Below are 17464 nucleotides of genomic sequence, written 5' to 3' on the forward strand. Positions count from 1 at the left end.
ACTCCTTTTGGTTAACTATCTCCAGCACTATCATTCCAAAGACATGAGGTTAGGGAATATTATAACTGCTACCACTGTCACTACTTGTGGATACAGAAAGCCCCCCCCCTTACGCGGGGGTTATGTTCCAAGGCACCGCTGACGTCAGAAAGATAATGTAGAATTGAAATCCACTGAAAAAGCCTGCAAACACCCCATTCCACCCTTTTAGTGACATTTCGGTGACATCAGTGGGGTCACGAAGAGTCGGACACGACTAAACGACTAAACAACAACAACAACAGTGACATCTTTATAACGTTTCCGGGTTTGGTGCGATGCATGTATATGCAAGTCACACACATATTGAACACGCGTAAGGGGAGGGCTGTCTGTACTGCTTTTTAGTATTCAGAGTACCTCACATACACTACTTAGTACACTACTAAGGGTACAAACTAAGCCAAACTCAGAATAAACGCATTGAGATTAATGGACATGTTAGCTCTGTCCATTAATTTCAATGAGTCTACTCTTGGGTGAGACTATCCCTGGATATGACCTAGAGTCTGGTTATTTAATAAGCAAATAATAAAATCCATAGTCTTAGCTGCTATGCTACACAACCTCTTGCATATATACAAATGCAATGTTGTTTGAGTTGGCTTATTCAAAACAGAAACACTAATTTAAATAAAATACTGGCTTAAAAATCAAACATGACAAGATCCACAATAGAAATAGGAGCAATTTCAACACTAGTAGCAGAGACATAAAATCAAAACCTTGGGAAAGTCTGGATAAAATTGAATTCAAAAATGTCTGAATTAAATCGAAATATCTGCCTGCCTAAATGCATCTATGTGAGACACATTGTCCGAATCAAGCCATGTTGCACAAGAGTGGAGCAAACAGACACAGCAATCAAAGAGGGATCTTTTCTCTTTTTTAATCAAGAGTCTGCTCGGCTTGAAAGAGTCCCTGCTGCTCTCTGCAGGGACATTTCAGTTCTACTCCAAACAAAGCCTCTCTCCCATAAAGCAGACGGCCTGATTCCTATGCTAATCACACCCTACTAAACTCCCAGGTTCTCACTGAGCTGGTACACCTGTGGCAGAGATGCACTGCTTCAGACTGCAGGCGGAGGTTGAAATGATTCAGTGCTCCTACCAGGATGGGGGCAGGAATACAAGTGAAGGGCTATGCTAGATTTTTATTCTTTGCATGCTAGTTCTCCATTTGCTGTACTTACAGAGGAACAGTCTATCATGTGATATTCCTCCCACACTGCAGTATGAAGTGATGTGGCCCAGTCACAGGCTGACCACCTCCATGAGAGATAGGTGGGCAAGATACAGTCCTTGACCAAATTTCACATGGGTAGCAAAAAGAGAGGAAAAGGAGAGTGGCCAAAAATAGCCCCACCCACAAAAAATAACCCCCTACAGAATGCAACTCTGGACAGGAAAATCAACATCATCATCAACAACAACATTGTTCATTGCCAGGAGAAATTGTCTATCTACCTGGTGCAGACTACCAGCAGATGGGAAGATTATGTACAGGGAGAAAACTGAGGAAGGCTACTCACCATTAGGGGGTATTTAAAATTGTCACTATCAAGGGAACACTCTTTCGAAGCAACAGCCAGGCCTTGTAAAATGGGGATAAATATCTGTTCAGAGAAGAAGGAAAAGGGAGAAAGAGAATCATGACTCTTGTACTTTCCACTTTAGCAGGCAAGGCTAATCTGTATTATTGTGTATTATGACATTCTCAATTATGATGATGATTATTTAAATTTATATACCACCCTTCATCCGTAGATCTCAGGGCAGTTCACAACATTGCATTGCTTATTATCATTAACTTTATATGGATAACTATTTAAGTTATGTATTGTATGTATATTATGTTAGGCTATGTATGCTTATTACGTTCTATGCTGTAACCAGTCCTGTGGTCTTTTGACAAAGGGCTGCATATAAATTTCAACAAAATAAAAATGAATAATCAAGCCCGGTTTCCATGCAGCCCCTGGGTATATATCAGCTAGCTAGAACCAGGCTTACAGCATTATTATTATTATTATTATTATTATTATTATTATTATTATTATTATTATTATTACCACCACCATTATAATTATCATTGTATTTGCAGATTTATTGATAACATTACCGGTATTATACTGCAAACCAACTTAGATGTTTTACTGTAGTCAAGCAGTCTATACATTCTGTCAACTAAATAGCAGACCACCATTTCAACACAAGTTTTCAGGGCAGTGAACACTTAACTAAAAAAGAAAACAGCAGCAATAAAACTATAAAACCACAATATCTCAAGAACAGTAAACAGCAGAATATAGTCACAAAACAATCAGCAGCAAAATCATCTTATTAACCCCTCTAAGCCAAATTTAACAGCTGTGTTTCAGCAGGTGACAAAAAGATGTAAATGAGGGGTTGAGTGTATCTCCAATGAGTTGGAATTACAGAATGGGAGAGCCATCACCAACTAGGCCCTATCTATGACAGTCTCATGCACCAATATTATTTTATTTTAGTGAAGTTCATATGCCTCTAAAGGTAAAGGGACCCCTGACCATTAGGTCTAGTCACGAACGACTCTGGGGTTGCGGCGCTCATCTTGCTTTACTGGCCGAGGGAACTGGCGTACAGCTTCCGGGTTATGTGGCCAGCATGACTAAGCCGCTTCTGGCGAAATCAGAGCAGCACACGGAAACGCCGTTTACCCTCCCACCGGAGCAGTACCTATTTATCTACTTGCACTTGGACATGCTTTCGAACTGCTAGGTTGGCAGGAGCAACGGGAGCTCACCCTGTTGCGGGGATTCGAACCACCGATCTTCTGATCAGCAAGTGCTAGGCTCTGTGGTTTAAACCACAGCGCCACCCGCGTCCTTTAAGGGCATGCTAATCGTTACACCACTTAGTATGCAGCATCAGACTGCAGGGGGGTGGGGAACTGCCACTCTCTTGAACCTTGAGGTCCTTCTGCTCTTATACCCATCAAGCCCCTCCCCCAAAATTCACTTGACCGGAGCCAGGAATACTTTGGAACAATCCCTAGTCCTAACACCCCGTTGTAACTAAGTCAACATACATGCAATTTAAATAATTGCGCTCCTCCTTCCTTGCATGGCCTTGCATTCATCCCACCTCCTCTTCTGTATTTCCTTGTATCTATTTTTAGATTGCACCATTTTTGAGGCAGGGCAGGGAGGGACACATCAAACTCGTTCTTTTGTAATGTGCCATGTACAATGATGGTGCAGCAGTATGGCATAAAGAGATGTGAACAGAATCACCCTTCTGCATTTATTACCACAACAGCTTGGCAAGGAAGTTTCGGCTCAAAGATTGTGATTGGCCCAGGAACACCCAGCCAGCTTTGTGCCTGAACTGGAATTTGCATTACACTCTCCTGGGCTGAAACTGCAACACACTAACCCCAACACCAGTGGATCCAGTGTGGTGGTGTGGCTAGACCTGGGAGGCCAGGGTTCAAATCCTCAGACTGAGTGATCTTGGGCCAGTTCCTCATTCTCAGCCTAACCTACCTCACAGGGTTGTTGTGATGATAAAATGGGGAGAACTATGCATGCCACCTTGGGCTCACTGGAGGAAAGGTGGGATATACTTGCAATCTTATCTATATGCACGCACACACCTGTGAATCGCTGTAGGTTATGTGTAGAATGCCCAAAGCATTCTAAGGGGCCCAAGGTGAACAAGGCCTCTGCACAGAGTTTGCGTTCTGGTATTTGGTATTGTTGCAAGTCACTAAAAATGACCAGTCACATACCTGCTTGAACACCTCTTCATCCTGATGGGTCGTTCTCACCAGCTCTTGGATGAAGCCAAAAGGGAGATTCCTACAGAGCATGTACGGGACTAGCAACGACTGCTGCTGTAATGACCTTATGCACGAGAAGGAGGACATGGGGTGAAGATTGGGAGGAGAGGGGCTCACGAAAATACCACCCAACAGATGGCAACAAGTAGGCCCAACTCACCTCGGTTGCGTTAAGGATCCTTGGAGCACCAAAGCAGCATGGGAAATGCACTGAGATCGGATGTTGCTCAGTAACTGGCTCACCACCGGCTGGCTACACATCTAAGGGAATAAATTGAGTACAGTGGTTGCGGGCGTAATCCGTGACAGAGGCACGTCCGCAACCCGCAGCGTTTGTAACCTGCAGCGCTGCGTCTGCACATGCGCGTGATGCGATTTGGTGCTTCTGCGCACGTGGCGAAACCCAGAAGTAACCCTTTCCGGAACTTCCGGGTTTCCCACGGTCTGCAACCTGAAAACACGTAACCCAAAGTGTTTGAAACCCAAGGTACCATTGTAATGACTGCCAGCAATGCTGGGGCCCAGCCACTGCAAACCCTAAAAACAAAGTGGCACATTTCTTCCTAAAACCTTTTACCTCAGGGGTGCGGAACAGCTGCGGCCCTCCAGCTATTGCCAGACTGCAACCATCCCAAACCACTGGTCATCCTGACCAGGGCAACATAAAGGTGATTTAAAAACGTCAGTAGTGTTACATTAGTAATGTATTTTTGGCAATTGAAGGTAGATTTTGGTACAGTCTTTTTTCAGGCATCAAAAGTTTGCTACAGCTCACAACAGTATTTATTTATTTGTAATGTATTGTTATTATTAGATTATTATTTATTGAATTTATATACCACCCTATACCCGGAAGTCTCAGGGCAGTTCACAGAACAAAATCAAAATATAAAACCACAAAATATATAATCAAAATAAAAACAACACAACCCCCCCCCAAAAAAACCCACCACATTTTAAAAGGGTATAGGATATCAATCAAATCAACCAAAGGCCTGGTTAAAAAGGAGCCAGGTGCATGGCACCTAAAGGTGTATAATGAATGTGCCATGAGAACTTCCCTGGGGGAGCGTTCCACAGACAGGGAGCCACTGCAGAGAAGGCCCTGCTCTTTAAGCAAAAAATGCTCAAACCTCTGGGTTGGAGGGATCTGGAGTGGATATTGCACCTTAAAATTCTTTCCCTCTCCAAATGAAAAGCAAAAACTGATTGTAGAAGAGGATCCTTCTTCTCAACATACCTTTGGTGCTTTTCTCTCCTCTATCCCCACTCGGTCAAAACACTCAATGAGGTAGTTCAGCATCTCAGTTTCCTTGCATGTCTCGATGGTGAAGTGGTCGCTGCATGAGTCAGAAATGCTGGCTCCTCCAGAGCCTCCACCACTTTAAGGGAATAAAGGAAAGAATCATAACCTAAGTGGCTGTAAAGCCACTTCTTCCCACAGCAGTCAGTGAAAGTTGGCAGTCCATGGAGGGAAAGCTGTGGATTTGCACCATTTGCACAGGGAACTCTCCACAGAGAAGCATAGACCCACAGCACAAGTTGTTTACATCTGTTAATTTTCCGCTCTGGTGGCAGTACTACTTAATTTTTTAAAAAGGTTTGCTGGTCCGCAAACAACCTGGCTTTGACTCCATTCACAGAAACATAGAATTGTAGAGATGGGACCACAAGTGTCATCTAGACAAACCCCCTGCAATGCAGGAATCTCAACTAAAGCACCCATACCAGATAGCCATCCAATCTCTGCTTAAAAACCTTCAAGGAACCAGAGTCCACCAACTCTTGTGGGAGTCTGTTCCACTGTCCAACAGCTCTTGTTGTCAGTAAGATCTTCCTGATGTTCAGCTGGAATCTCCTTTCTAATATCCATTGATGACCATGTATTAGAAGTCATATCAGAAGGCACCGCTCCTTGTTGCAGTGGCAGTGGCAACAACTGATTCAATCCACATGAATCATGCAATCGGTGTAGGCCCTATTATAATATGGCAGGGATGGGGGACCCCCTTATCAGCCAGACAGCCACATTCCCTTTTGGGCAAATGTACTCAGGCTTTAGGGACGCGGGTGGCGCTGTGGGTTAAACCACAGACCCTAGGGCTTGCTGATCAGAAGGTCGGCGGTTCGAATCCCCGCGATGGGGTGAGCTCCCGTTGCTCAATTCCAGCTCCTGCCAACCTAGCAGTTCGAAAGCATGTCAAAGTGCAAGTAGATAAATAGGTACCGCTACAGCGGGAAGGTAAACGGCGTTTTCGTGCGCTGCTCTGGTTCGCCAGAAGTGGCTTTGTCATGCTGGCCACATGACCCGGAAGCTGTACGCCGGCTCCCTCGGTCAATAATGCGAGATGAGCGCCGCAACCCCAGAGTCGGTCATGACTGGACCTAATGGTCAGGTGTCCCTTTACCTTTACCTTTACTCAGGCTTTAGATACCAAGGAGACAGCCTTCCTGGTCGGCCCCACAGAAACGAGGCAGATCCTCAGTACCTACTTGCACCTATGTCAGGCACACAGGATAGCCAGCCAGCCTGCTCTGTGAAAAGCTGGCATATGACTCAGTGTCATCATTCAGTGACAAAGCACATGCATTGCACACATAAAGTCTCCAGGTAAGACTGAAATGCTGCTAGTTAGTGTAGACTAGGGGTGAGGAACCCTTTTTCAATTCAAGGGTCACATCCCCTTCTGGGCAACCTTCTACTCCAGCACCCTGTTCTCACAGTATCCAATCAGATGCCTTCAAGCAGGACTTGAGCGCAAAAGCTCTCTTTCCTCCTGTGGTCTCCATCAACTGGTATTCAGAAGCATTGCTGCCTTCACCTGTGGAGGCAGAGAACAGCCATCCTGGCAAGTAGCCACTGATAGCCCTCTCCTCCACATATTTGTCTGATCCTCTTTTAAAGCCATCGAAGCTTGGTAGGCATCACTGCCTCCTTTGGCAGTGAGTTCCATAGTTTATAACTATGCACCGCATGAAGAAGGACTTCCTTTTTATCTGTCCTGACATCCGCCTTAAAGGAAAGGCATCCTTAATCTGAAAGACCCTAGAGCAAGCATCCCCAAACTGTGACCTTCCAGAAGTTTTGGCCTACAACTCCCATGATCCCTAGCTAAGAGGACCAGTGGTCAGGGATGATGGGAATTGTAGTCCAAAACATCTGGAGGGCCGAAGTTTGGGGATGCTTGCCCTAGAGCTACATTTAACTCACTTGCTGAGCAAACAAGGAAGCCTCAGTCCTCAGTAACAGGAGCAACACACACACACACACACACACACACACACATATATAGTGGAGATAAAAGCAACTCTCTCTCTTAAGCAATCATATACCAGATGCCAAACACACCACCTACAGTCTCCAGAAGGCAGCTTATCATATAACATTTGCTTTACAGATTAAGAAAGACTTATCGCTGTACACTTTGAAATCAGCCACAAGAGCTGTTTAAAATTCAGGCAGAATTACCATCACAGCACACCAAGGATCTATGCATGTGTGGTGTGTACGTGTACACACAGTCACACACACATTTTAATTGCTGATAGATTTTCTGTTCTGTCTGCATCCTTTATTAACACTTTTATATGGCTATTCTTAAAAAAATAATAATAATGCTGTTAGCCAAGTTTCCCTGGTAGAAGGGAAGTGGAATAGCCCTTTTAAGAATGCACATAAATAAAACTGGCCAGCATTAACATTTTGCAGTCAATCATCTGCAAAGCAACAGACAGAACATCCACTTCTGATTCACAGGCTCCTCCCATCCTCATACCAATTAATTAGCAGCTCCAGCCGAGGAACTCTTTCACACCTTCCATCATTAAACCTGCACGGTCACTTATGATTAGCATTTCCTTTACCTTGAAGACAACACCTCCCAGATATATATATATATGTATGCCAGCTAGGTAGGACTCATTCTGTCTGTTTATGCTTTTGAGTCATTAATAGCCTGCAAGGTCACCTTGCTTCCTAGGAGGGGGGTGCGTTTATCACTGGAATAGTATACCCCCTGCACACCTGGTTATACTGCAGGTGCAATGACAGGCGCCTGCATTATCACAGCAACACACAATACAGCAAATTCCTGGTTTCTCATGTGTGTGAAACAGCCCTGGGAGGGTGCATATGTTAAAATGAAGGAAGGAAGATCAGTGCTGACTCTTAGTCAAATACGACAACATGCAAAAGTAGTCAGGGGACAAGCAAAGAATGACTACTTTGCAGGAGAGTGGTAAGATTTTTATCACCTTTGTTAATGATAAAACTAATGATTAATAACCTCCTCCCCATTGCATGATGGTTTGGACCTCTTGAAGTGAACTGCTCTTTTGGTAGATTTAACATATTCTGGTATGTGTTACGATTCACATTTAAATTGTTGTTTCTTTGCCATGCTTGCCTGCTAAGGGGCATTCACATGACACTGGAACCAAAGGGTCTGTTGGGTTTTGTTTTGGGGTTTTTGTTTTGTTTTTTTGTTAAGAAGAGATTTGGTTTTGTTCAATTGGTCAGTTCATTTATTATAATGGTTCTGTGTATGCTTGGTGTAATGCAATTGCTTTATTCAACTTCCTCTGCTTATGTATTATTTATCCTTGAAAACCTAGTAAGAATTATTCCAAATTAAAAAAAGAAACAGCATGATGCTCCATACTCTGATCCACATTTGTTGCTGGAAGCGCCTCATCAGCACAGGATTTACTTCCATGTCCATACCCAGCGACTCTAGTTCAACTGACCCCCTTGAAATGCTTTAGGGTTCCTATATAGCCACCAAGACTAGATCAAATGGGTACTGAGAACTGGAAGGAATCCAGCATTGCACTGCCACCAATGTTCTGTTTCTGCTTGCCCAATGAAACAATCTGCTCTCCCTGCACACTGTTCTGAGGGCTTCCCTGTTTCCCCACCCCAACCAACTGGGAGGGGGGAACCAGGGATAAATCCCCACAACGCTAGCAGATACCACTGCACATGCTTCCACTAGCAGGGACCTAAGAGCCCTTGAAGTACAGTGGAGCAGTAGCAGCCCTCCTGCACAAATGGTTTTGGTGTGTGTAAGGTGGGGAGGAGGATTGTTGCATTTACTTCCCACCTTTTCTCAAAGGAGATTGAGGTGGAGTACACACCTCTCCCCGCTCTCCAATTTATCATCACAACAACCCTGCGGGGTAGATTAGGCTGAGATAGTGATTGGCCCAAGGTCACCCAGTGGGTTTCATGGCTGAGTGGGGATTCAAACCCTGAATTCCCAGGTCTTAGCCCAGCACTACAACATGCCGGTTTCACAGTCTTGCCGGAGGGAAGTGAACTCCTGGCACTGTATCCAATGCTATTCCAACTCAGAGCAGACTCAATGAAATTATTTTCAGAGGGTCTGCTGTGAATAGGTTTTGGCTGGTCACAACTCCTTAGTTTGCCAAGAGCAGCGCAGTCTCTTATCTGAAGACCCCAAGGGCCATCGAGTCTAGCCCCTTGCAATGCAGGAAACACAGCATGCAAATGAACAGCATCTTCTATATGGGGCAGCGGGAGGAAATAATATATTCCTGTACCTAAGGAGCCAACAGCTGTGTAGCTATCCCTTTTGAATTTGGTGCTTTCCACTGTTGCACTGATTTCAGAAGTGGCTGGACACACTTGAGAGCAGTTGGGACCTCCCAAGTGTATCGGATTCCTGTCAAAAGCAGCGTGACAAGGTAAGGTGCCAAACCCACACAACACAGAATTCAAGGCACCCCTTTGCAGCTGTGGCTTGAATTGGGCATCTTCTCAAGCTAGGAACCTGTTCAACCTGCCCTGCCCTGTGATATCACGTGATGGACAGAATGGGCATGGCTTGGCCCATATGGAGATAGGAAAGATTAAGTCCAGAGGTTGGAGGAGTCCCACAACTGCCTTACAGGAACATCTCACTCTCCTGCCTTGGCTCTACTGAACATTTCAGTAGTTACTGTTGGGAGATTCAAGCACCCTGGAACGAAAAGGTTCCAAGAATAGAAATTATAATCTCTTAACACATCTGGCTGGAAAGTAGAGGTTAAGGAGTCTGTTTCAAACATCGCTCTCCCCACCCTCCTCACTACAAGGGAATCTTGGATAGCCCTTCCTCCTGGCTTCAGAGGCTTGGAGGGGAGAAAACAGGTTTAATGGGGATTGTTAAAATGTGAGCAAAACCATTCACAAGAAGTGTTATTATGGGAATGGAATTAGATGCAGTTGTATTTTTCTGGGTATAGGGTGTTACGATATGGTAGGCAGAAAAATGAATGTAAGCGCATGTTAGTTTTAAGCACCCAAGCATAGGTAGGTTGCACACTTTCTGGAATACCTGGACCCAAACTGGACACAAGAAAAATCATCCTCGTCCTCATTTTCTTCATCAGAACTGTCCCCAGAAACATCAGAAACGGCAAGGAGGAGGGAGAAAGGGTTGTCGTACATACTATTCATAACAAAAGCAAATATGGACCAGTGAATATGAAAGAGAGGAGAGAGAAGGGTGAAAGGAAGGCCAAAAAAGAAAGGGGGGAAATATAAAGAGTAACTTGTTCTACCAATATAACATTCACCGCAAACATGCAAGCATGCAGAAGCCATGGCATCAGAGGCTTGGAGGTGCTGGATGCAACTAAGTCCTACTCATAGTAGACCCACTGAAATTAACAGACCTAAGTTAGTTGTGCCTATGAAATTTACTGGGTCTACTCTAGAGTAAGAGCTAGCTACAGATACCGTGTTTCTCATATTATAAGACATGTCTTATATTTATTTTTTCCTCAAAAAAACACACTGTGGCTTATTTTCAAGGGATGTCTTATTTTTTTCCTCCTCCTCCTGCCGCGGCCGGCATTGCTGCTGTGCCTATCACTATGTCTTATTTTCGGGGTATGGCTTATATTCCTTGAATGCTTAAAAATCCTGCTATGGCTTATTTTATGGGTATGTCTTAAAATATGAGAAACAGGGTACAACCCCAAAAAGTATTCAGGTCAATGAAAGCAAAGCAGTGCCTGCTATCTCTCCAAGTGAGAGAAGGACTGGGTTTTATAAAGAAGAGTCTTTTGAGAAGAATTAAGGTAGCAAATCACAAATGGAAGCCCTTCAATTCTCTGGCTGACTTTTGTATGTGGCCGTACAACTAGGCCACAGGTCCCCACTGGCACTTATTCCAACTGGAATAGGCACTCCAGCATCTGAGGCAGAGGTTCTTATATGCAAAGGGACCCTCTCCTTATGCAAATCATGCACTGTGGACTAGGGTGCTTTGGGTCTTCCTTATGACCACCTATGACAATGCCTTACACCAAGTCAGCTCCCCAGTCCATTTAGCTTGGCCTCAACCAATGTGGGGACTTCCAGATGCATTGGACTGCAGCAGCTATCATCAGCCCAGTTATGGTCTCTCCCCTAAACACACCGGTTCTAACTGGGCAACACAACCCACATACAAAATCAATGGCCTCCTAGTATCTGCTGGTCATTGAGCAGATCCCTTTCAGATGGAGCCATTGAAGCAGGTGTGCAGAACTTCTGGTCCTCCAGGTGCTACTGAACTACATGCTGGCTGGGCTATGATGGGAGTTACAGTTCAGTGAGTGGCACAGAGGTTCCCCAAAGCTGCTATTAAGGGAGTGTGAAAGCAAACCTGGTGAGTAATGCAGCAGGCGTTAGAACAATCATAGCTGTCAATGAGAACAGGTCAGAAAACTCGCAACACAGTAAGTCTACTTGCTACAGAGTTCAGTTTAAGCTGGTAAACACTATATTCTTTTTTCAAAAAGCACCAGCAATGCATGAACTAATTTCAACACAGAGGATCTCTTCATCAAAGTAAGCAGGTAGAGAAGAATTTTATGGCATGGTGGCATCTAGATGATATTCTGCCTTGCACCAGAACACAGTTCAAGCAACCACCCTTTATTTTTCATGCATACACACACATAGTGTCCTGGGGTCCCCTTATGAAATCCCATGAGTTGTATTCCATTTTTTACCCAAACTTTAACACTGGACGCAACCCTATGCCTTTTAGCACCATCTTTACATTGATGGCACCCAGATCCCTCTCCATCTCTAAACTGTTCACACCACTTAAGCACTGCCAACTGCCTCAGACAGATAAGAACCTAATAAGACCCTTCTGGATCAGGCCAAAGGCCCATCCAGTCCAGCATCCTGTTCTCACAGTGGCCAAGCAGATGCCTCAGTGGGAAATCAGCAAGTAAGCACAACAACACTCTCCCCTGCAGTTTCCAGGAACTAGTATTAAGAAGCATTGCTGCCTCAAACTGTGGGGGCAGAGCATAGTCACCATGGCTATTAGTTTTGCTAATAGCTAATTTGCTAATCACAGTCTTAAGCAGGCACCCCCAAACTGTGGCCCTCCAGATGTTTTGGCCTACAACTCCCATGATCCCTAGCTAACAGGACCAGTGGCCGGGGAAGATGGGAATTGTAGTCCAAAACATCTGGAGGGCCGAAGTTTGGGGGTGCCTGGTCTTAAGCCCATCCCTTAAGCCCATCCCAGCCAGGTCCCTCCTGCGCCCAATTTGACTTTTATTTTTAAAGCTCTTCATTGAGCACACAAAAAACTGACACAAGATTGGTTTCAACAGACCTAAACCATCAAGGTAAGAGAAATAAAGATAACTGCCATAGATACAAAGAATGGCAGACCTAAAAGGTCTATGGGGCAATGTGCCATACTGCTTAAATTATTGCATTGCCTGTCTATATGGTACTGGACCAAGTTTAAGGTATAATTTTTAGTTTATAATGCTCTAAGCAACGCAGGACCTGGTGATTTTCTGCCTTGTCTTGTGCCAACTGAGCTCAGTTGAAGAGTTCCTGCAGGTCAGATGGGAGAGGATCTGTCGATAACAGGGCCTTCAGCGTGGTTGCACTAACGTTACAGAACTCAGGCAGTTAGGGCAGGCACCTACTTTCCTCTGCTTTAAACACTTTCATCTGTATCTAACCTGTGGAAAAACTTTCTTCCTATTACTCAGGTTGAATTGGCAGTTTCAGTCTGCTGCTGAAACGATCTACACTGAATAATTTGTTTTATGCTTTTTAATTTCGTTTCGTTGCTGGTCTTTACCTTGTATGTACTCTTGTTTGCTGCCTGATTATTTTTACATTACGCGGCTTATACATTCTGAAAGCAAGCAAGTAGAAGTCAACAGGAAAGATCCAACTAGACAAGGAGATCAAGGTAAGGAAAGCACTTTTTTCTCAAAACAAGTTATCAAGCAAGGGTGGGCAAATTTCGGGGGAATCAAGCATGTCACTATTTGCTCACCTCCTCTCCTCTGTAAGAAGTTGTGAACGTCACACATCCTACACCCAAAGCCACTTACAGTCAGTGTATTAGCTTGCCTCAAGCACAATTAGGAACCAAAAAAGCTTATTATGTTGTTAGCTGAGTTCTTCTGAAGTGCATCAAGTCACACCAACTCTGCACAGCACACATTAAATTGCAAACTCAATACCTAGACGGTGTCCTGCTCAGGAAAGAAGAACGTCTGCCAAAGGGTCCGGGTGAAGCAGGGAACAGAGGCAGAGCCATAGCTACGGGCCTAAGCCTGGGCAAACCAGCCCTCGTAGCTGGAGGACTAGCGCTTATAACTGGAGGAGTTGGAGAGCGGGAGAGGATGGAGGTGCTTGCCGAAGGCATAGTGGGAGGAGCTGGGAAGGCCCAGGGATGAGCCACCATGTACGGGCGGTACCTCGGGGATGGGGGCTCGACTCCCAGTGGGCCTGCTGGCATGACATGAGGGCTAGCAGAAATGGGAGGGGTGGGGGCAACTGGGCTAGCAGAAGAGGCAAGGAAGGAACCGGCTAAAGGTGCACGGCTTGAGAGGCTGAAAAGAGGAGCTGGGCTGGTTCCATAGAGACTAAAGTCAACGAAAAGGGGAAGGAAGGAAGGAAGGAAAGAAAGAAAAGAGAGATAAATTGGGAGCTTAGAACACAGCGAAAGGGGAAGGTAATAAAATACAGAAACAGGCAAGGCAGCTCAACATTTCCCCTTCCAGTACAATCCCATTTTATACCCATTTAACTTGTGTGATTTCAACTATATGAGTTGAAGGCACACTTGCTGAAATTGCAAAAGTTAAATACCAGCAAGGCAGAGAATTTAAACCTTAGGGTTTCCTGGCACAGAAAGAGCTTTTCAGCACTCTGCTTTGCTTAGGGGGCAAGGCCCGCCCAGATCACCAGCTCTGGGATATCCTCGTGAAATCTCAGTCTGGTCCGAGTTCCCACAAGATCTCATGCAAGCATCCCTAGGCTTCCAGAGCCAACATGTTAAGCAGGCCCTACTAAGCATGATAGAGAACTTAAAAGCTCTGTTCGCACTGGATCCATGGGTTGCCTGATGCAAAAAGAGCTTTTAAGCTCTCTGCCATACTTTTTTTTTGGGGAGGGGGGCGCGGCCAAGGCCCGTTTGGCATGCCAGCTTTGGGAGTGCTAGACATGTGCTCCCCCCCCCCTGCTAACTGTGGGGTGGTTCCAAGGGTTTAGGAATGCGTAAGTGACCATACTGTACTTTTCTCACCACAGGGACTCATGCCTTACTTTGGCTTATAGAGCAGGGGTGTCTAACCCCGATTCTGTTGGCGCTCCAACTCCCAACAGCCAAGAATGATGGGAGTTGTAGTCCAGCAGCATCTGGAAGGACAAAGCTTCTGCAACTCTGCTATGAAGAGTCATCCATGTATAAATAAATCTGAAAATTTAAATGCATGTTAAAGTGAAGGGATAGCTGTCATTTGCAGGTGCATTTCCCCATGAAGCACACACATTCTGGTATCCCAGTAATCTCTGCCTTTGTTTAATAGGAAGAGCTCCCACAAGTTTCTAGCTCTCATTAGTGCTCAAAAAAGTTGAATGACAGGGGGAGAAGAGAAATGACAGAGAGGTTCTGCTCAGGGGTCAGGTATCATAGAAGAACTGGCCAGGTTTCCAATGGCCACGCTTCAAACAAATACAGGTGCAACTCGGAAAATTAGAATATCGTCGAAAAGTGCATTTATTTCAGTAATGCAACTTAAAAGGTGAAACCAATATATGAGATAGATGCATGACATGCAAAGCAAAATATGTCTAGCCTTTATTTGTTGTAATAGTAATTATTTGTCGTTAGGAGGGTCAGTTATAAATGGAATGTAATTAATGAAATGTAATAGCGATGTTTATTTTTGTATTATTGTAACTCTTTGTTTTATTACTGTGGAATTTCCAAAAGAAAGCATTTGTAAAAATTAAAAGAAAAATACAAAATAATAAGTTGCATTACTGAAATGAATGCACTTTTCGACGATACTGTAATTTTCCGAGTTTCACCTGTACTTTCCCCCCACCCTCCGGGCATCCATCACACCTTGCCTTGCACTGCAGAACTTGGAAAGAACCATTTTGCACACCTAACCCCTCTGCTCTGCCCTCGCAAACTCACTAACATGGAACCCAGCTGGTTATGCAGCTATAACTTACCTCGACAAGGAGCTGGAGCCAAACGAGCCCACGTTACAGAAAATGGGGCTCGTTCCTGGATTGGAACCAGTGTTCAGAACCAGATTTCTATCGGGCGACCGAGCAGCTGCTGCAATGGGCTGCGAGGTGGCTGTCAAACTGGCAAAGGGGTTTTCCTCCCTCGACTGGGTTGACATCATCAGAACTTCCATCAGGATCTGGCCAATCAAATCTTTGAAGTCCGAGAACACTTTTGAGGAGAGACAGAGAGAATGACATGAACGTTCTCCGCTGTAAGCACCTCAGAAGCAAAACAGAGTTTAAGGGAAAGATCTGGAGATTATGAGGTTGACAACGCCGGATAGTCTTGAGAAAATATAGCACATGGTCGCAGCAGGGGCTGTATCCCACCAAGTCCTGCTCAGAGCAGATCAATTGAAATGCATGCATATTAATTTCTAGAGATGTACTCTGAGCATCTGCCTTTTGACAAACACCCCATACAGCTTGAAGGAAAGCAAGGAACTAAGATGAGCCTGCTGAATCAGGCCAATGGCCTGTCAACCCAGCATCCTTGATAACAACAAAAGCTTCTCGGCATTATGACTGCCAATATCAGCCACACCTTCCATATCAGCCATCGTATCACCCGCTTCTGTTTCAAAGACAGGAGCTGCAAAGGAATCTGAAAGTATTGGCAAGTCTAACGTCCTTGCTTGCCAACAAAACAGACTGAATGCTTTCCATCTTCAAGTCGTGAACATAGTGGGAGCTGAGCCACCCACCAAATAAGAGACCTTCCCCTCCCTACACACACACACTTTGGTGCCAGCTCAGACACCATCTGGTGATGACAAATGCAATTTGGAGCTCTGTACCCAGTGAAGGAAATCCAACACAGCAGCTAGATGGGAACTCGCTAGCCCATGGCACCAGCCATCTCCCATGAACAAGCAACTTTATTAATCACTAACATTTGTTTAAGCATGATGGGACACGTGGAAAGGGGGCTCTAGCTCAGCAGCAGACCACAAAGCTTTGTAAGCAGAAACTCAGCCCCAGAACCTTCTGCGCAACGATCTTAGGTAGGTTGCAAAGACCTTTGCCTGACAACATGAGTCCATAAGAGAATGGAACACCAGGCGGGAAGGCCCAATGGCCTGAGCAGTGATCTACTGACCTTATACCAGACTTCTCGAGTCGTAATGTGTGGAACTACAGGCCCAATCACCCTTGACATCCAGCCATGCAGGCTTGGGCTGACAGGAGTTGTAGTACAACAACATCAGGTTGGAGAGGGCTGTCTTACGCTGTGTCCACAACAAAGAGGCAGAGAGGAGGAGTGTGTGTGTGTGTGTGTGTGTGTGTGTGTAGGACCACTTTCATTTGGGGTGGATCCGTAGTTTAGTGGTATGCAAAAGATCCCCAGCTTCTGCCCAGTTGGCGCTAACCTGTAACAAGGCATTTTCAGTGGTGGTTCCCTGCTTGTGGAATGTCCTCTCTAGTGATGTACAATGTCTCTATCATTATTAACTTTCAGGAGGAATGTGAAAACATTCCTATTTGCCCAGGCATTTGGTGGTTGAAGAATACTGTTCCTGGCAATCTTAACGTCATCGGATGCTTTCAACTGTAACTGCTTTTAATATATTTTAAACTGATTTTAGATGCTATAGTTAACATTTGTTTTTAGAACATTTTAATCTGTTTTAGAATGTTTTTGCTTGCTTTATGTTTTTAAAATTGTATATTTGTTTGCCATCCTGAGCTCCTTGGAGAGGAAGGGTCAATATAAATCTGCTTCAGTTTGCATTTATTTGACAATTCCAACCGCCCACCCCCCAAAAAACCTTCCCCCCTCTTCTACTTCCACTGTTTTTGGTTCATACGTGTATTTTGACTCAAGATATCTAAGAATAAACAAGATAAAATTTTGAGTATGCATTTTGCCTAGAAAGATTGTGCATTTTAATTAAAATAAAACTGAAAAATCTCTGTAGCAGTTTGAGAAATGCTGCTACCTGAACCCTTGAAATGCTGCTGCTGGCCAAGATAGAATACAGCATTCAATTAGATGGATGGTAAGCAGCTCGGCTTCTGAATTCAGCATCATCAACA

At 44.7% G+C, this 17464-nt stretch overlaps 1 protein-coding gene across 2 annotated transcripts in view; it reads right to left on the reverse strand.

Annotated features, from left to right (window-relative positions):
- UBE4B (ubiquitination factor E4B) overlaps nt 1–17464 on the reverse strand; it is a 72941-nt gene that overhangs the window by 22395 nt on the left and 33082 nt on the right. Inside the window, exons 6-12 of one of the 2 annotated variants that reach the window (XM_035117447.3) lie at nt 15368–15596; nt 13363–13767; nt 10200–10313; nt 5102–5243; nt 4022–4122; nt 3811–3925; nt 1571–1654 (exon numbers count right to left, since the gene is read on the reverse strand). In XM_035117447.3, the coding sequence (XP_034973338.2) occupies nt 1571–1654; nt 3811–3925; nt 4022–4122; nt 5102–5243; nt 10200–10313; nt 13363–13767; nt 15368–15596 (1190 nt within the window). The remainder of the gene's footprint in view (nt 1–1570; nt 1655–3810; nt 3926–4021; nt 4123–5101; nt 5244–10199; nt 10314–13362; nt 13768–15367; nt 15597–17464) is intronic. The other variant, XM_035117448.3, reaches the window with a different exon arrangement.

The sequence above is a fragment of the Zootoca vivipara genome, chromosome 6, assembly GCF_965207765.1.
Source record: "Zootoca vivipara chromosome 6, rZooViv2.hap1.1, whole genome shotgun sequence".
In the NCBI taxonomy this organism is placed as follows: domain Eukaryota; kingdom Metazoa; phylum Chordata; class Lepidosauria; order Squamata; family Lacertidae; genus Zootoca; species Zootoca vivipara.